This window comes from Anolis carolinensis, chromosome 2 (assembly GCF_035594765.1).
Source record: "Anolis carolinensis isolate JA03-04 chromosome 2, rAnoCar3.1.pri, whole genome shotgun sequence".
NCBI lineage: Eukaryota > Metazoa > Chordata > Lepidosauria > Squamata > Dactyloidae > Anolis > Anolis carolinensis.
In genome coordinates this window covers 154,624,687-154,645,726 of record NC_085842.1, presented here as the reverse complement: position 1 = coordinate 154,645,726, position 21,040 = coordinate 154,624,687, and the positions used below count along the sequence as shown (strand labels likewise).

At 39.3% G+C, this 21,040-nt stretch overlaps 1 protein-coding gene across 3 annotated transcripts in view; it reads left to right on the top strand.

Annotated features, from left to right (window-relative positions):
* kcnj16 (potassium inwardly rectifying channel subfamily J member 16) overlaps positions 1–18,596 on the top strand; it is a 67,983-nt gene extending 49,387 nt beyond the window's left edge. For all 3 annotated transcript variants that reach the window (XM_062970865.1, XM_062970866.1, XM_003224671.3), the window contains exon 2: positions 15,880–18,596. In XM_062970865.1, the coding sequence (XP_062826935.1) occupies positions 15,963–17,237 (1,275 nt within the window). In that variant the 5' untranslated portion in view covers positions 15,880–15,962 and the 3' untranslated portion in view covers positions 17,238–18,596. The remainder of the gene's footprint in view (positions 1–15,879) is intronic.
* Positions 18,597–21,040: the final 2,444 nt, after the last annotated feature.

Sequence of the window (21,040 nt, the reverse complement as noted above, 5' to 3'; positions counted from 1 at the left end):
CCATTCTGTTAATTAAAAATAGTAGAGAGTTTGGGTTGTGTTGCCAGAAAGTAGTCTAACCTGATCCTGCCATTGTTAGTGAACCGCCTTTTACACCTATTGTTGAATGTATTATTGGATTACATCATGTCTTATTTAGAGCCTCTGTTGTGCTCTGCCAGCAAGATCTGGGAGTGAGGATTTGAGTTCTCTATTTTTCAGAAGCTGGAACATAAGCTCCTTGGGAGTAGAAATTTGAAAGAAAAAAAAAACCCTCCAAATCTCAAACTTGCAAATTGAATCGCATGTGAATTAATTGACTAAGAACTAGAGATGGGTGTTTCTTCAAAATGTTTTGGCTCAGAGAGTGAAATAGTTCAACTCTTCCAAAACTCAGAATGGACTCAGGCAGCCAGAAACAGATATGTGATTAGATTTAGACAGATTCTGAACTGAATGAGGCTGATTAGGAAAGGTCTGAGAGCTGCCAAACTGAAGCAAGGCTTCTGGGAAGTGGAACAAATCTGAATATGCATATTCCCTAAAATTTTGTTAGAAATCTGGATTTCGTTGTATACAGTGGCAAAGACAGTATGTCTGCAAAACAAAGCAAAACAACATGACATAACACCCCCTCCCCCCAAGACTTCTCATGGTTTCATAAAGGGAAAATAACATGCTGACCGAGGGTTATGTAACTGAATGCTCTCATTTTTCATGACAGATAATGCTTGCAATAGTGTTCTATACATACACTGATTTGGGGTAGTGCAAACTGCAATCATTGATGGGAGGAAATATCTGTCTATAGAGAATGCTTGTAGAAGAAATGATGAACATTTGAAATGGATATGCAAGCAGCAGAAAAGTTACCTGGATCAAATTGTTTCTATGTCTGTCTCTGCCTGTCTCTTGAACATACATGTTCACATCATAACATTCCCAGCTATGAAGACCTAGACATTTTCTCAAATTCTTAGGGCAAGCAGGGGGTATTTGATGTAAGAGCGTGGCCTTAAAAAAAAAAAGGAGATGTGGATTGATATGTATGAGTCTGGATGTATACTTCTCCTTACTTAGATTAAGGACCTTATTACACACATCACAGAAAATGTCTTATAAGTAGGCAACCCATGGTTTAAGAAGGCTAGATGAGGACTGGATATATCCTGTATGCATAACCACTTGATCACATTGGATCTCTTCTTTCTGCATCAAATAAAATAATGCATTTTTTGGCTTATCACATAGTGGGTGGATGATTCCTCCTAATCTGTCAGATGTTCCAACACACCTACCCATTTAATTCACTGTTGGCAATGCAAACCCCACAATCTGTTAAGTCACTTCTGGCAATGCAAACCTTACAATCTGTTAAACCACTTCTGGCAATGTAAACCCTACAATCTGTTAAACCACTTCTTTCAGTGGGAAACCCAACAATCTGTTGCTTTTTCAATGGGAAACTCCATGATTTGTTAAACCGCTTATAACAATGCATTCCCCACGATCTATTAAGCCATTCTTTTCAATGAGAAATCCAATGTTCTTATTAAAGCACTTCTGGCAATACAAACCCCACAATCTATTAACAGAGGGTGAGTTTCAGATGACTTGCAGACATATGTACTATCGCACTTCAAAAACTACACCTCTGATATGTGCAGAGAAATAAAGGACAAGTGAAGTTAAGAGCTTCCTGTTTCACAAAAGGTATTGTCAGCAGATCCTTTGCCCATGAGTGCCTATGGATTAACTACAAAATGCATCATTTATTTATTTATTTATTTATTTATTTATTTTTCAAACTTATATGCCGCCACTCCCCTAGGGCTCGGGGCGGCTTACAAGAACCGGCTAAAATCAACAATTTAAAAACATCTTAAAAACATCTTTAAAAAACATCTTTAAAAAGATACGACTTGTGATATGACTTGTAGAAATCAGTATGAAAAGGGAGTCAGAGTTGGGATATATGCCTGTGTTATAAAGCCCTTAGTATTTTTTAATCTGAGAGACATATGCCACGCTGTTGTGTTTAATGCTGAAGACACTGTGCTTAATGACATCATCAGGATATTACAAGAGGTGTGTGTCTCATCCTTAGTTCATCAGGTTTTCCCTGAATTCTGGGGCCCAGGACTAGTCCTGACCTAGCAACCTTATATTTACCATGCAGGATGATCTTGATGATGTAGATAACAATTGTTTAGATATTTTAATGTGTATAAGGAATTTTATAAGCTGGGAACATGTCTTTTTCCAAAAATAAGGCTCACACATAGATGAGAGTCAGGTTGGAGTAAAGAGGAAGAAAATGGTTAATGCTGAATTTAAAAAATCTGCTGTTGCTTGGAAGAAGAATGGGAATCAAGGTGTAGTAATGACACTTTTTAGCACGGAGATCTAATGCATCTGCACTGCCAGCCATGCCCCCATTGTTGGAAACGGAGGAGAGAGGCGGCAAATTTACTGGTGCAGTACTATTCAAACTCATTTATCTATAAAAAACGTGGCTACATTTAAATGGGGATTACATGAGATTGTAGTTTTGGGATGTGTCTTTCAGCTGCATATGGTAAATGATTTATCCTATACTTGGCCCTTTTTAAAATCCAAAATGTAACCTATTTTCTGGATAGCCCTCGTACTTAGCCAACTGTGGCAGTGCATGTTGCCCACCACCCTTTCTGCCATCACATGGCAAAAAGAGGAGGAAATGCGAGTAGCTGCATTGGAGCTACCCAAACGACACTTTCCAAGTAGTGGAGGAGAAAGCACTTTTCTGCACTTCTCCACCATTTTGGGAGGAATGTGGGCAGGAGCTGCCATGAGTCATGTGATGGCACAGGGCAGGCCCCATCCTTGCAGCACATAAAATCAGCAAAATGGGACAAAAATGTCTCATGTGAAGAGGTCATATGTCTAAATGGTTTTACTCCCTCTTATTCACACTATCTCCTCTTAAAGAGGAAGAAGTAACTAAAGGTTTGTGTTCTTTCTCAAATCAGGAGTTGAAATCAGGTGAGAAGAATTGTCCCTTTGAACTTTGGAAACCGTGAGTCTGTGCTTGAAGGAGTTAGCTTTAGTTTTCTGTCCTGCTGTCAACTCTGAATGGCTAAGAACCTCCTCTCCTTTTTATTATAGGATCTGGTTTCAGTTAGATGAATGAAATGTCACTGTTAGCTGTTTCAGTTGTATGACAGCACAATTGCATGACATTGAAGTCTGCATAACAGGCTCCTGCTCTGTGCTATTTATGTCTGTCTTCCAAATGTTTAATAAACACTTTTATATTGGCATATTAAGGCAGCTCTCTTTATTGAGACAGTGATCTGGATAGTATTTTGCCCCACCAAACACAGATTTCAGTCCAATCAAAGCAAATATATTTCCAACTTTACATTGTTGTGTCCCCCTAGTTTCCATTGGAGTTTGATTCCAGGGTTCTATATAGATACTAAAAAATCACAGATAAAATGGCAAAGTCAAGGTTTGTTTTTCATTTTTTTTTTAAAAAAAATTCAGTGGTTGAATTTGTAGATGCAGAATCTGTAGATATAAAGGGTCAAGTGTATTGCGTTTTACTTTGATAATTACTTTTAAAATGAACTTCCAAACTGAAAAGAAATTTTCATTTCCTAACCCACTTCTGCAGATTGCTGACCTGTTGTTTGAATTGCCTTGACTCTCCACAGGGAGAAAGGTGGGGTACAAATAAAGATAAATAATAATAATAATACTAACAACAACAACAAAAACAACAACAACAACAACAGCAGTTGCTACATACTATGGACATTATGAGGTAGAAGACTGCTAGAGACAATCACTAATTGTACAAGGTTTCCTTCTCTGTAAACAAGTTGCAAACACTGGCATTAACTTGCATAAAAGATTTGAAAATTCGTTATTATGCTTACAAGGAGAAAATCTTCCATTTGGTGTCATGGCAGAATGTTATAGAAAATTAGACCCCAAAAATATGAGTTATGAGACATGACTCCATTAGGAAATATAGCTAGCCATTGCCAAATAGTTATTTCTGATTGCCCTACAGTAGCTTTTCTATCAAATTACCTTGAATTTCTCCAGATTGGTACTTCACCTCGCCTTCACCCAGAGGAAATTATCCTAATCCTCACACAATGAACTGGGAAGAATGGGAGGGAGACACACAATTAATTTGCATCCAAACCTTTAGGTCTTCTTTGTCTGTTTTACCTGATATCATCTGGGCAAGCCTGGGAACACTCCCTTTCCCAGGTCTCTGTATCTGAACCCAATAGAGAGACCAATTGATTTGCTCAACACCTGAAGCACACTATTGCTTATCAAGCCTAACACCATTCTTCATACCAGAGCTGAAGATATGGGGACTCATCCAACACCAGACACACCACACCTTCTCCACTGAGCTCCTCTTCTGGGTGGATAGATAAACAGACATTTCAAAATAACCCAAAAACAGTTTTTTTGAGTTCCCTGCCACAGCAAAGATCAACCAGTGATGATGTCAGAGGAAATCCCCGGCCAACTAGGGAGAACACTTTCTGGACCGATCATGAGCTAGTACAGGCATCTTGAACAGCTTTAAAATGTAAAATATGCACTGTGTTCATAATTGCAGTATGTCAGTATTTTGGAGTGCTTTCTCTGCTGACATCCTCTCTGACAATTGAGAATAAACCTCTGATTTTACCTTCCACTTCTCTGTGTATGATTCGGCCTTCTAGAAAACTTAATATGCCAGGTCCCCAAGCCTGCAGTTCTTGCAGATGCTGAAATCACATAACAAGAATACATTGCCTGTACAGAGTACTAGGCATCCAGCGATACATCTACAGCATAGTATTAATGCAGGTTGACACCATTTAACTGCTATGGCTCAATTCTATGGAATCATGGGAGTTGTAGCTTTACAAGGTCTTTATCCTTTTCTACTATATTGGTGCAAATCCCAGGATTTCATAGCACTGAGCCATAGCAGTTAAAATGCTGTCAAAACTGCATTAATTCTGCAGTGTAGAGTCAGCCTAAGACATACAGAACTTTTCTATCCTTTTTGAACAAGATCTAGGTTTGGTTCGCCTTTGGGTAAAAGTTTAATGCTCTTTGAATGCTCTGTGTGCATCACCAATGAAAATAGTAAATATTCCGGTTTTTGAATGATACTGAAAGGAACTGGGTGGCATTGGTGATTGGATCACTGATAGATGGAGAGTTCAATCCACCCTATTTCAAATAAGACACCATCAAGTTGGGAAAGGTGCCATTCTCCTACAGTTTCTGAAAGTGGTGCAAAACTTAGAACATAGATCCCTTCCAGACATGGCAGAAATCCAGGAGGAAGAGGGCTAAAATAATCTGCTTCCAGGTTTCTGTTCCCACTCCCATCCCAAGCTCTGGGCTTTCTGGGATGGCTGTGGGCAATGAGGTCTGGATGGCTGTGGGGATTGATGTTCAGATCTTTCCAGGTGTTAAATTAAGGTGAAGCAAACTGGGAAAACTCAATTTTCTCTGCATTAATTTGCTTTTACCTAAGGTACCATTTAGACACCTCAGGTAAAAGCGTGACAGGTCCTGCATTTTGACCCTGTCTGGAAGAGCACTTAGTTTTTTAAAAAAGGCCTTGTAATCAGAATCATGCCACAAGCTTTGATATTTTTGAAATCAGTGTGTACAAATCTGTGTAGATAGAGGCACGAATTTCTCTCATACATATAACAGCAGAATTTGGAGCCATCCAGCAAAAATCCTTAGCATGAGGATCAAAGTTGTATGCAGGCGCCAGTGGTATCTGAAGCAAGGGTTATTGCAAAAAAGAAAAAAGCAGTGTTGAAATGTTTTTCTTTCTTTCTTTCTTTCTTTTTTCTTTTTTAACAATCATGTGGTTGTGGCTGGCCACATGGTTAGAATCACCATGCTTTTGAGTGGTGACAGTGCTATTAATGGCAGATTGTTTCCATTCACAGTCTCTCTACTGAATAAATGGTAGGCAGTCCAAGTTGTTATTTCTTCATTTACAGGAAGCTGTGGTACTAGTTTTGTTAGATATGAGGATCTCCGTCTGTAGCAACAATATAAAATAGCTGCAGAGTAATGTGTCTTCTATTGTGAGGCGACCAGTTTGTACAGCAGCCGGGAACTAGTTGCAACTGAGACAAACTAATAACCCAAACTAATTTGTTCCTGTTTTATTTATGGGGTTGTACTCTCACTAAAGGAGCCCCGGTGGCAAAGTGTGTTAAAGCGCTGAGCTGCTGAACTTGCAGACCTAAAAGTCCCAGGTTCAAATCCCGGGAGTGGCTTGAGCGCCCGCTGTTAGCTCCAGCTCCTGCCAACCTATCAGTTCAAAAACATGCAAATGTGAGTAGATCAATAGGTACCGCTCCGGCGGGAAGGTAATGGCGCTCCATGCAGTCATGCCAGCCACATGACCTTGGAGATGTCTACCAGTATTTTTGATAGAAGAGGCTAAAGAACTTGCAAACCTACAGCTCCCATGACTCTATAGCAGTATTTCCTACTCTTTCCTCCAGATATTTTGGATTTCAACTCCCAGAAATCCCAGCCAGCTTACCAGCTGTTAGGAATTGTGTGGGATGTAGTCCAAAACACATGTAGGACCAAAGGTTAGGAACCATTGCTCAATAACATTAGGCCATGTCAGTTAAAATGTCATCAAACTGCATTAATTCTATAATACAGGTGCATCACAACTTTCTTCTTTCTAAGAAACAGGAAAATGAAGACCTACTTTTTAAAATACTGCAACTATTAGAGTAACCCCATATCCACATGTGGGTTTACTTACATGCATCCAACAAAATATGTTAACTGAATTAATGTTTAGGTCTACCAGGTGATTCTGTGCTATGCTTCTGTGAGATGTTATCTGCACTTCAAAATAAAGTGGGTCAAAACTGGCATACGAAACACCAGTTCTGGCCCACTTTGTGGCATGGGATACCCTGAACTGGCTCAGTAGGAGTAAGGCAACCATACTGCACAGTCATGCTGAACTTGGCTCAATTCTCTTCCCTTGTACTACTGCTGGCTACAGCTGTGACATTATGACCTGCCTTCTTCTGTGTTTTGTAACTCATGAAGGAGGATGTGGGGGAGTGAAGAGGGAAAGTTTTCCTCTTTCCATCCTCCTTTATGAGCCACAGGAACAGGAGGAGGAGGATGGAGCCCCCAAAGTACGGTGGGTTGTTCTGTTGCAGCCGTAGCCGGCAATAACATTCAGGGAAGGAGAGGACAACTATCCCATGTCCCTGGGCCACCTGAGCCTGAGAAGTACGGGATGGCTGTTGGGACACGGGAAATCAGTTCCACTCAGGAACTGGCTGTGGGAATCTGGACTGCCATAACTCAGGAGAATCTTAATGCAAGCTTCATATTGTTTTTCTCCTGAGTTATTTAACTTTGTCATATAGCAGCATATTAAACAGCTTTCCTTAGTTTAATCCGGGTCAACTCATGTGAGTTTTTAGCCATTCCCCATCCCGACATAAATGATTAGTGTAGATAGCACCATAGAGTCACATGGGAGGACAAAGGAAATTCCTAGAGAGAATACCTAGAGGGAATGTGGATGTGTTTTTTGGAATTCTTCAGATTTTATGGAATCAATCAGAGAATAAGCTTCTTTTAAGATTCTGTTGGCTAAACAAAGATTTTTCTCAAAAAGAAATGAGAATAGACTGACTAATAGACGTTTCAATTCACAAACATCTCAAAATGTTCCAGCACTTTTCATTTCTTAGACTCTAAATAGAGAACCTTCCAAGTTTACACAACTTCACCAGGAAATTACTTTTTACAAACAAATAAATAAATAAAACCCCCAAAGCAAAGCCCTGAAACTCTTTCTAGAGTTTTACAGACTGGTAATGGAAAAGTGTGTTGTGACTACTGGTCTGAAGCTTGGATAGAATTAATTGCATGCTTTGAAGGCTGTATACAGAAACCCCCCTATTTCAGGCAAGGTCTCAGGATATTTTATTTTTGAAACCCAGATTCTGAGATAAGCATTATTTTGGAAAATTAGTTTTTATTGTTGCTTTCATAATATTTTATAAGTAGACCCTTGCCTAGAGTAAACTTGTGTATGCATTCATTTTTGCCTCAGCTCATGTGAATGGATACTGATTTCTTGACAGATCCTAGAGAAATGTAGGAATGCGCGTAGGAATTTCTATATAACCGGTAATGTATATCATGTACTTGCTGTTGCCAAATATTGATGACAGGGCTGAGAGGGACAGTCTAATATAGTCTCTTTAGCTGTACATAAATCAGAATTAGAGAAGTTGGGGTATCAAACAAATCTTGCTATAGAATTAAATATCCTGGGAATGGGGTCTGTAATGGGCCCAACCAAGCCAGCATGGCTTATTTTTGCAATCATAACATTAGAAAGAACTGCAACAGCTATCTGCTACTACCACCTAACATGTAGCAATATGCAACAAACATACTCCCAAAAGATAAACATCCATTTTGTTTCTCTTTTTGTCATTCTTGCCTTTGCATTTTTTCCACTTTATGGCAACTGTAAGGTGAACTTAACAAATGGTGACCTTGGCAAGATTTTTCAGAAGAGGGCTGCCATTCTCTTTCTCTGAGGCTGAGAGTGATGTACATTAGTTCTTCATCCTGGCAGGCAGTATTTCTAGGGGCCCTTTTACACATGCGGTAAAACCTGGAAGTAACCGGCAGTAAAGGGATGGCTAAATGACGTTTGGGAAAAGTGAGGGCAGAATCAGGTTAACAACAACTGAAAGGTACATGTTTAAAACCCAATTCTGTCCCCAAAATGCACACCTTCGCATGACTGTATATCCCTGCAGTCATGCAAAACATGTGATGTCCTTCCCAACCTTCTGTGTAGACTGCTCCAGTGACTGTGCACATTTCAAAAGCTTGAAACAGCTGTTTCAGATGTCAAAAAATGGAGCCACGGACACACAGGTGCCTAAAGGGAAACACAATTGGAAAGCAATTAGAGCTCTCTACAACTATTCCTTTCTTTCTTATAATATTAAACAGAGTTGAATTAATAGTTTGATGAAGAGATACGACATATGAGATCCAGCATATCTTGGAGAGTTTTATTTTATTTTATTTTATTTTATTTTAAAACTTCCATTGTATGTCCTCCGACCCCCCTCCATCTTGATCTGCTTCAAAAGAAGGTGTGAGGACAGTGGAAGATTATTTCCTGAGACTGACGGGTCTGTGTGTGGACTTGCTGTCAGGTCCCGGAATTTTTTTCCCCACTTAAAAAATCCGCATTTTGATGCTGTTTGGAAGTGCCCTGGATCATCCTTCCTCTACCTGGCCAAGATCACCCAATGGGTTTGGACAGGCCTGTGACCAGAGGGGAAGTTTAAGGGTTACACCCCCCCCCCCCAAATGTTTGAGATTTTAAAAATCCTGGTCTACCCATGAATTGGTTAATTAGTTAAAATTCATGAGTAAACCAGGTGTTTTTAACCTGAAACATTGGGGGGGGGGTTGAGCACTCCCCCCCCCCCCCGCCGGTTACTGGTCTGGACTTGGACAACAAAAACTCAAATCACTAAATGACAATGGCTCCCAACCTTTGTTCAAGGGCCTTCAGAAAGAGGGAGCCTATCAACTATCTATTTCAGTGGATTGTGGAATCTCTTTCTTTGCACTTTACCTGTTGCAGCCCAGCCTGCACCTGGGCTGTCAGGTGAGCCTTGTGAGGCTTGGGTTGGGCCTGTTCAGCCTGTGATTATATCTGTGCCTGACTTGCGAGTAGACTCTGGGCTGGAGCCTAGCATTCCTTGCAGCCAGATGGGTCTGCTGGTTCTGGACAGCCAGAGTTAGAGGAGGTTGCAGAGGATTCTGGGAACAGGCACACAATGATTTCAAACAGGCAGCTTGAAACAAATTCCTTGGGAGAGTCAAGGTCAAACTTTTTTCTGCCAGATGGGCATTTCAGTGGTGATAATGCTAACGAGGTTGAGAGAAAGAAAGCTATATATCAACAGAGACAAGAAAGGGAGTTTCTGAGGTGCAGCAAAAGACTATTAATGAAAAAAAGGTTTTGAACAAACTTCCCACGGAAAGAGGCCTTGATTTCAGCTTTAAGAAGAGCTACCTCTGAAAGAGATTTTCAGAGACGGCAACTTTGCTCATCGAGTGTGGTTCCTGTTCATGGACTCAAAGAATCCTGTTTCCATGTTCCTGTGGAGTTTCATGCCAAGTTCATTTAGCTTTCTATCTTGAGTTTTGTTCCAGTCTTTCTTCTTGTTCTTGGTGAATTGTGGATGATCCAGTCATTGTTCCTGGAAGTTTTGTAGTTTGTTCCAGTCAAATGTCCTGTTATCTGTTCCAGTTTTGTTCCTGTTCCTTGGACTAATTTTGATTCCTTGTTGAAGTTTATTCTGTGTTTGATTCTCTTGGACCCTTGCTTCAAGACTCTCAAGTATCTTGTACCTGGTGGACTACAACTTTGTTTCATTGAACATGAACTTTGATTTGCTATTGCTTACATATATTCCTCAATAAACAACTTGCTTTGCTTATAGTCTGGGGCTCCAGCGTGGTTTTGAGGTGTCTCTGCAGCCTAGGGGTTCAACATTACCATTGGCCCTCCATATTTGCAAGTTTCACTTTTGTGTGTTTCATTATTCATAGATTTATTTAATATGTTTTCTCTAGGAATCTTTTGGTCCTCCAGTGGAACTGTCTGGTCAACTTCCAGCAGAATCATGCTAGAGGACCTAGAGATTCCTAGAGGAAACACTTCTTTAGGCACATATAGGTCGTCCAGAACCCTTCTATTGGAAGTTTACTATAAAGTAGAGCTGGAGGACCTAGAGATTCAGAATATATCTCAGTTTTTTTTAAGTGTTTTATTTGTGTTTTTCTACTTTCATGGGAGTCTTTCTCTTGTAACTCCAGCAAATGTGGAGTGATGCGCGCAGTCATTTTGATGCTTTGTCTCTAATTATTTACACTGTGGCAACATCATAGGGACTATTTTTAACTGTTTAAAAGCAGAATCATACTTTCAGGAAGTTTCTGCTTTGATGAAATATGCTACACTCTGCACACATTTTCAAGTGTTTTCGGTGCTACCTAATGAGTTATGGGAATTGTGGCCTAACACAACACAAGAGCATTAGATACTGGAAAGACGATTTTGAATTATTGCTTACCACTATGAATGACTTATGTATATCATTCTTTTATTTCCAAGATCTCTAATTGAAGGCTAGAATTATTTATTTTATTAACTGAATGCATATACAGCCATATCCACAGGTTATAAACAAAAAAGATTCTGTATGCTTGTTCTTAGGTTAAATTTGCATGCAAGTCAGAACAGGTACATTTTAAGTGGAACTCCCACCAATTGATTATTTCTACATTTTATAGCATGTATTTATCCCATCACATTCACTTCCACCTGCAATGTATCCTTTCCCCACAAATTAAAAAGCAGCAGCACAAAACTTTTTTTGCAACACCATCCACTTGCATCAACATCCTTCTTAAGATATACTGTATACAGAGGCGGTTCAACCACCAGGCCAACTAGGCATTTGCCTGTGGCGCCATCTTGTTGGGGGCGCCATCGAGGCAACTCCTTGTCTCCTGTGGCCTGCCTCCGCAAGGTATTGAACTGCTTTTTCTGTTGATTTGTTGTAAAACATGATATTTTAGTGCTTAATTTGTAAAATCTTAATGTAATTTGATGTTTAATAGGCTTTTCCTTAATCCTTCCTTATTATCAAACATTTTCGCTTATCCAACGCTTTTATTTTTCAGTGATTGGTTTGTGGGGGGGACCAAAATTCTGTTCGCCTACACTTGAAAAATACCTAGGGCCGGCTCTGACTGTATATGCCAGAAATGGGCAATTTTACCAATTGGAAGCTCTCTGGCTTCCACCATAATCTACCACATTGCAACTATCTTGTGGAGCTAAATAGGATCCATATGCTGTCTCTCTCTCTCTCTCTCTCTCTCTCTCTCTCTCTCTCTCACACACACACACACACACACACACACACATTTTGTGCTATATACAAAATTTAGTCTATTCCCATTTGGTGGCATGCCATGGTATTCATAGCTCCATGACTCATTTATGGAGGACCTTGAATCTAAAGCCAGTGGCTTGGCTCAACTACCATAGTCATGAATTAAATAATTTATCCCATGGGAGCTGCGGTGCCAGCTGAACTGCTAACCTGAAGATCTGAAGGTCGGCAGTTTGAATCCATGAGAGGGTATGAGCTCCTGTCTGTCAGCTCTAGCTTCCCATGCGGGGACATGAGAGAAGCCTCCCACAGAATGGTAACACTTCTGGGCATCCCTTGGGTAACGTCTCTGTAGACTGCCAATTCTCTCACACCAGAAGTGACTTGCTCCCTTCTGACACAATACAAAGAATCCCAAAGTTGATTTTACATGTTCCCACTGATGGTCTACTTTATAGCAGTTGAAATTAGCACTTAGATTTAGGCTGCACTTTATACCATTTATGCATCTATGAGCAGGTGAGTATATTTCCAGTCATAGTCCATCATCTTTCCTGGGATTTTGTCACTTCAGGATTTTTTGAAAGCTGATCAGAAATACTTTTTCCCAAATGTTCTTAGCCTTCTAAGAGTATTCATCTCTTGAACAATAACTCACACCTGCATAGCATTTGTAGCCTATGCATGAGCTGTTGTTTGATCTAGTCAATAAAAAACAAAAATAACCATTATACTATCCCCCAGTATGCTTTTAAATGGAATAATATTGGCCTCCAGTTGTAGTTTCCTTCCTTTTCACACCTGTTGCTGTAGAGTTCCTTGAAACCTTACAACAGTTTCCAATTGCTGCTTATTTTTCAAAAACTCCAGTTCATGCGAGAGCAATGAATGGAAATGGCAAGGGGGTTTTAAAGCCACAGTAAGTCATATGAATATTTCCAATAACTCTGTTCCAAAAAGTATTTTTGGAAGCATGAATGTTGTGTTTTTTAATGAAGGCCACATTCTGAGGATACGACACCATATGTCACATTCATTCTCGTCCCAAAAAAGAAAAGGAAAGTATGCTAGGCTTTTAAGTGTTTTGGAAAAGTGTCTTTTGCATGGCTGACATTATTCTTTGTGTGCCTGAGGAATTTTTGCTCTTTTAAACACATCCCATATAAGATGTCCCTTGCTAGACAAATCCTTCACAATGTATAGCTTGAGGATGGGCCTAGCATTTTCATGACTAAAATTATATAGGCAAGAAGGTGTGTGCATGCATGGCACAGTAAATGAAAACAGGTAAAATGCTGCCAGGAAGCTTAAAAGGATCCCAATACTTTAAAAAAAAATAGCCCAGCCTGTGATGTCTTCCAGGACAAACCAATGAAAAATGGCCTTTTACGGGCACCAAATCCTATTTGATCTTGGAAATTAATCAGAGTCACCTCCAGTTAGTACTTGAATGGGAGACTGCTAATGAATGCCAGCAGGTGAGCTACATTTCAAAGTAAAACCACCTCCGTGTATATCTTGCCTAAAAAAACCCTATGAAATAAATGGGCTATCAATAATTCGACAGTGATTTGAAGGCACATACAAACATACTCCTTTGGGCCTCTCAAGAGCAATGTTTTGGGTGATAGGAGCAGGTAGGCTGAAGATCCAACCCTTCCCAAATCCAGATCTCCAGAATAGATGTGATAATTTCTCTGCTATTTTTTTCTCTGTGTCACTCTCCGAATTTAGGCTTTCTGCAGCCCATAGCAGGTACTGGGGTATTATGCCCTCCCACATTTGCCCAGTTACATTATAGTGTGGTCAAGATGGCACATTTAGTACTGTAATTTGAAAGAAAAGGCAACTTAGGGGAGCTGCACCAATTTGCTTTTGTTTAAGCTTTCAGGGATGGATAAAATTGGGCAGCCTCTTCTCCCCGCTGCTGACTTGACTATAAACTACTTTTGCACATTGAGACAGCATAGTATGTGCTAGAGTGTAACAAAAGGGTTGAATCCCACTGGCTCCACAAATGGCATTATTTATTATTATTATTATTATTATTATTATTATTATTATTATTATTATTATTATTCCCCACTTTAGCTCCCCAAAGAGGATTCAGTTGGTATCAGTTGGCACACTAACCATAGTAATGTGAAAGTGCTTCTAACTAATGTAGTGGTTCTCAACTTGTGGGTCCCCAAATGTTTTGGCCCACAATTCCCAGAAATTCCAATCAGATTACTAGCTGTTAGGATTTCTGGGAGTTGAAGGCCAAAACATCTGAGGACATATTGGTTGAGAACCACTGAGCTAATGCCTCCCTAGTTTTGTATCTTAAGCTCATTTGCAAAAAGTGACGTAAGCAGAGGAGATAAAAGGATAAAAGTGGAAGGAGGTGGGAGAAAACATCTGCAAAAGTGGGGGTTAATTGGAACTGTTCTTACCCAACTAGGACAATTGGATGATATTGAGTATGTCAATGAATAATTGAATTTCTGGAGTTGTCCACTCTTGATTCAGATTCTCAAATCAGGGCCTTGCCCAAGGCTGGACAATCAGGAGCAGGCAAAAGGATTCTCTTGAAAAGAATACATATGTTTATTTTTATTATTTGTGAGACTGGGTGTATGGGAGGTACTGAAATGAAATCAGTGGCTGCTGTTTCCAATTGATCTTCCAAATGTTCATCGCAGTAGTTGGAAACAGTTGGATCTCCACATGAAGCAGAATGCACTGAAATGATAGAACAAACTATATTCCTTTAGCATACGGTAAAGAACACTAAAGATGTTATCTCATAGGTGGGAGGGAAGTGGGAGAAAGCAGGGTAAAGTGTTTTGAAGAGGGGGGACTCACCCTATCAAAGTCCATCTTCAGGGATGGTCAGCCACCCTACATCCTTTCCCCATCTTATTGCTTCCCCTACTTTTCCCCTCTTTCTTCAACCAGGAGTCTCAATTTTCATACTCTGGTGAGATGGATTTCCATGGGTGGCCACCAGAAGTGGCCTTGCATCATGGGATGGCCTCCGTGGGACTCCGTTCTGTCAGGCTGCAAAAATGGAGAGAAAAAGGGGGGGGGTCACTTACATGAGATAAAAAGCAAAATTGGGTAAGTGTGGAAAAAGCAGACAAAATCTGCAGAAGTGGTAGGATGTGTGTTTATCTTCTCAGACAGGGAAATGGCAAAGAAAATAATTGAGCAATTGTGGTTTCCTATTTTGTTTCTGTTTTTTTTAGTAAAAAAACTCTAGTCATGGAGACTAAGCAACAAGAGTGGTGTGTATGGTATTGTCATATTTTGTTGCAAGAATTGAAGCCCAAATACAGTGATGATGTGGAAAAGTGCATTGTCATTCAGCTGTCTTTCTAGGTATGTGGGAAAGGTTTTTAGGAATGTTTAAAAACTGTTCACTAATGTGATAAGTATCGAGGAATCTCCAAGTGCTAAGTTGCTGTGGGGTTCACAGTGTATTTTCCCTTCATGGTCCAGAACAACGACTTTTGCTTGTTAAATGCCTTGTAGAAAGTTCAAGAAGATTGTCAGGGGTTTATTCTCCTCATATCAGAACACTTTATGGTAGATATTAAAAACCAATTGGAACTTGTGTGCAACCACTGAGCTATGTTCTTTGTGTCTATTCAAAGTGAGCTCATCAACCTATAAAAGCAAAACCTATAAAAGCAACAGCATTTTCCAGGTGATTTCTCGTGTTATATAAAGGTACTGATGATATAAGATGAAAACATACTACGTTATTTCCCTTCTTTCTCTTCTTCCCACTTAATATAATATAGCTATTAATTACAATATATCCTTAGAATCTAACCTGGCATAAAATCCAAAATCTCAAATATTTTCTCTTTGCTTTCTTTCCTAGGTTATAAATGAAGAGAGAAAGAAACCAGCTGGTTATTGGTATTTTCAAACGTGACTAATTGCCAACATTCAGACTTAAGAATCATGGCTGAATCGGGTGATAGCAATCGACTTATAGTCATGGAAGTACATCAACTTAGACATGCACAAAGTTATCAAGACACAACTTCAGTGGGGCTGAAAAGAGTGCAAAAGCGTTTTCTTCAGAAAGATGGAAATTGCAATGTCTACTTCAAACACATCTTTGGGGAGTGGGAGAGCTATGTGACAGATATTTTCACCACATTAGTCGACATTCAGTGGCGTCATATGTTTGTGATCTTCTCATTGTCCTACATTCTTTCCTGGTTGTTCTTCGGCTTGGTCTTCTGGTTGATTGCACTCCAACATGGTGACTTATCATCTGATGAAGAAGTCACTCCTTGTGTTGATAAAGTCCATAGTTTCACAGGGGCTTTCTTATTTTCTCTTGAAACCCAGACAACCATTGGCTATGGATCCCGTTGTGTCACTGAAGAATGCCCTGCAGCAATCCTGATGGTTATCCTTCAATCAGTCTTAGGTTGCATCATCGACACATTCATCATTGGAGCTGCCTTGGCCAAAATGGCAACTGCTCGGAAGCGAGCTCAGACAATCCGTTTCAGCTATTATGCCACTGTAGGCTTAAGAGATGGCAAGCTTTGTCTGATGTGGCGTGTTGGTGATTTCCGGCCCAACCATATGGTGGAAGGCACAGTGAGAGCCCAGCTCTTGCGGTATGTGGAAGACAGACTGGGGAGAATGGTATTGGAATACAAAGACTTAAAACTGTTAAATGACCAGATCATTGTTGCTACTCCAGTGACCATAGTACATGAGATCAACCAGGACAGTCCACTGTATGAAATGGATAGGAAAACCCTGGCAAAAGAAAATTTTGAGATCCTGGTGACTTTTGTTTACACTGGAGATTCAACAGGGACATCACATCAGTCCAGGAGTTCTTATGTGCCCCGAGAAATTCTTTGGGGCCACAGATTCAATGATGTTCTGCAGCTGAAGAAAAAATACTACAAAGTTAATTGTCTTCAGTTTGAAGAAACCACAGAGGTTTATGCTCCTTTTTGTAGTGCAAAGCACCTTGATAGAAAGGAACAAGAATACACAAGTTTTGAAAGGACCTCAGATAAAGAACCTGGAACATCTTCAGCATTATTAGGCCTCAGAGCGCGGTCATTTAGTGCTGACACTTTAATCATTCATTCTGAAATGTCAGATAGATCGGCCAAGGTTCCTCATCAAGTCAACACTAAGGAGCTGCCATATGAAAGTGCTTTAGGGACTTTAAGCAGAATCTCAATGGAATCTCAGATCTAGCAATCTGTGACCACAGCTGTTGTGATCTTTTTTGCAAGGTGGTGGCATTTTTCAAGCGCACACGTTTCACTGAAGTATTTTGAAATCTGGTCCTGAAATCATCAAGACAAGAAATAACTCACCACTTACTCAAGATTTCTTTTTAATTAGTATTTATGTTTAATAGATAATTCAATTATTCATTTCATTTAAAGTTATACTTCTTTGAAAGTTATAGAATTTCATAGGCCAATTGTATAGTTAGAAAACGAATTCTCAGAAACACAAATGAAAATCTATTGACAGAAATTAATTCAGAGAGATTGTTTGAATATAACCATTCTGAAACCCATGTAATAATATTATTTAGGTTCATTAATGCTGAATTACTCCAGCTAAGTGTGCTTAAGAGTGATCTACAAGTAAATAAATTTTACGTCTTAATATATATGTCTATATTGCAGCATAAATTAATCAAAAGCTGTATTTTTGAACTGTTGACAATATTGTTTTTGATGTTCATGTTAAGTTTTTCTTGAGGGAATGTATTTCTCTTTATGAAAATACTCAGATTTAAGCCTCTTTCTCCTGTCTTTTGCAGTTTCAAATAAAAAAAAAACTTTGCAGCAAATGTGAAAAAAATAACACATACTGAAAAAAGCAGCTAATCTTGCCAAAATCACTATTCAAAGATGTGTTCTTTGCTTGCACTTTACTTATATTAATTAATGATTTAATTGTGACTTGTTTTATATGGGAAAATCAAGACAAGGATCAAGTATAGGCAGTCCTTGAGTTACAAACATCCAACTTACAAATTTTTCAAAATCCAATGATCACAGGGACAGAAAGTGAATCCTCTAAACAGGGGAACAAAATAAACAAGGGTGTTAACCCTTCCCTATGCTATTCAAAGCTGGAGTTACACTTTAAAACTGTACCTGTTCTGACTCACATACAAATTCAACTTAAAAACAAGTCTACATAAATTATCTTGTTTGTAATTTGGGACTGACTGTATATAGGCCGAGAACTTTCACCGAGCCTGTTTCATAATGTAATCAATCTTTAAAATTTGTATTGCATGTCTTGGTAAAAAATATTTGTAACTTGTGAGAAGATCATATAATGCCTTTAGGCTTTTTTTACTTTGCTCATAATTTCTGTAAGTTCTCAGTTGGGCAATTTTCTTTATCTCCATTTAGTAAAATATGGGGCCTTTAAGCTCTGATTATGGCAGCAACTGTAATTCTAACTGCAGAAGAAAAAAAAGAAAAAAATGACAATATTCTATATCTTGAGTAATGTTGTTTTCTCAAGAGTCATTATTAAAATTAAAGTTAATTTTTCATTACAAATAAAACAGGAAAGTATAGTCTTTCTCTGGATCCATCTGTTATTTGTTGCATCAATTACAATACGTTTCTTCCTTAATCAGAATATTTTTCCCTATGAAGTACATCATTAGACATGGAACATAGTGTATACTACTTTGGCTTATTCTGCCAGGTGCTCTAACCTTAGTAGTCTACTTGATCACACAGTGTTTTACTTGAGACCCTTCTGAGCAAACACCAGGCATGATTGGGAAGAAATTATCTTAATCCATATTTAACACCTCTCATCTATAAGAAATTTCTGCTAAACTTGGGAAGACATCTGAAAATCAGGACTCAAGCAGTGGTTTTATCTACATAATCATAGCATTGTTTGCTGATAACTAATAGTGCTATGGTGTAAAAAATATAAAAAATACAATTTGTTTAGCAGTTTATAGTACAATAAAGACAGCATTGTGTACTGGTTTCAGTGCTGAACTAGGACTTTGCAGCCCAGGTTTAAATCCCAGCTCAGCTGTGGCTACCCACTAGATGACCTTCTGAAAGTCAGCTTCAGAGAAAGGCAAAGGCAATCACCCTCTAAAAACCAAATCTTGCCAAATTAATCCTGAGATAGGACTGCCATAAACTGGAAATCACTTGAAGACACACAACTGTGATATCATTGAGTCCAATAGGGCACCTTAACATGTAGACACTGAAAGATGGCACTGATGTTTTTGTTTATTGCTTTCAAGTGTCCCAGTAGACATATAATGTATAGACACACAGGAAATAATGCCCTTCCATTTGCCCTGTACCCATGTGATTAATTGGGCTTTAGGGAAAGATCCCTGTTACAGAGAGTCAGATTGCAGTCTCAGGGAAGGCTCTGATCAGTGATTAGAAATAAGGGCTAATTACATTATAAGCACTTGAACTATGAATACCTTACATCTTAAATATTAAATGTATTTCAAGAACAAGGCATTACATGCCAAGATTTGATCTATTCTGGACATTGTTGCAGCAGGGCTTACTTTTCCGCAGTCATGCATAGTACTACACATGCAGATTTGCATATCTGAAATCTCTTGTAAATATGCAAATATTTTCATGCAAATATGCGTGAGATAAAATGGCACTTTGTCTGACTTGGTGAAAAAAACTGATAAGAATTACATTTCTGTGTGCATGTGTGCATGAGAGAGAGAGAGAGAGCATGTACATCTGCACATGCGGCCCCCATCATACTCCAAATGTGGCACTCAGAACTGATAAGCTTGTGCATCCCTGATGTAAGTGGCAAAGAAAAAAATCCTGTAGATGGCTCTCACTTCCTACTGAACAGAAGTAATAGAAATACTAGAAAGATGTACAGCTAGAGTCTCCCTTAGCTGAAATGCTTGTGATGAGAAGTTTTTTTTTTTGGATTTTGAGATAACTATATTTGCATATGCATAGTAGATGGGGAAGGGGGGTTATCCATACATCCAGTGCTATCCTCAGGAGGCCCTTTCTTCACAACTACCAGAAACCTGATGGGAGGGAACCTAAAGATGGGGAAAGATTCTTTCACATGGGCAATCTGCCAAACTTCACAAGGTAACAATAGTTGTTGTCATTGCTGCTGCTGCTGTTGTTTTGTTTTAACAAGCTGTCATGCCCCTTGAAGACCCTCACTGTTTACCCCTAGTTAAGCCCTTTTCAGTTAGAGGGATTAATATTTTATGTACAGCTTCTGGGGGGTCAGTCTAGACATCCTCTTTGCATTTGAAGACTCTGTCGCCCTATCCCTTTAAGAATCCCCTCGGGGAGGAGCCTCAGACAAGACACTTCTGGTTCTTGGCAAAGTCAGCCTTTTGTGACTGGAAGGTGAGGAGAGAGGGGGGCCAGAGGGTCTACAAAATATCAATCCAGTCAGAGTTGTATTCAAATCCAGTCTGAGTTAAATATTGAGACAATCTTAGAGACAGTTGAACACCATACAAGAAAGAGACAATAAGAAGAAATAAAGATTCAGGAGCCTCAGTTTGGCCAGAACTCTGTCTATCTCACAAAAACTTTACCTCTCCTCATAAAGACTTTGTAGTGAGACTTAGGAGGAGAGAAAGTCTAAAATTCTTGTTAGTTAATAAATTATTGTTTGATTTAACTATATAGTCTCTGATCTGTTCCCTGCACAGCCAGTTCACCCTCCAAGTAGTTAAGATAGCATGGGGGTAAGATAGCAAGCCGTTTCTGACTTATGGAGACTCTGCAAAGAACCTGTAATTGGGTTTTCCTGGCAAAACTTTGTTCAGAAGTTTTTTTTCCTTTGGCTTCCTCTGAGTCTGAGGTATTTCCAGGGCTGAGCAGGGATTCTAGTGTCACCGCTCAATACTCAAACCACTACACCATGCTAGTTAGGAACTAGAAAGATTTCTTCTCATAAAGGAAGAAGGGCAACTACTGACAACACAAACATTGCCTGGCCATGGCGGCTGGAAAGGAAGGCTTCCATTG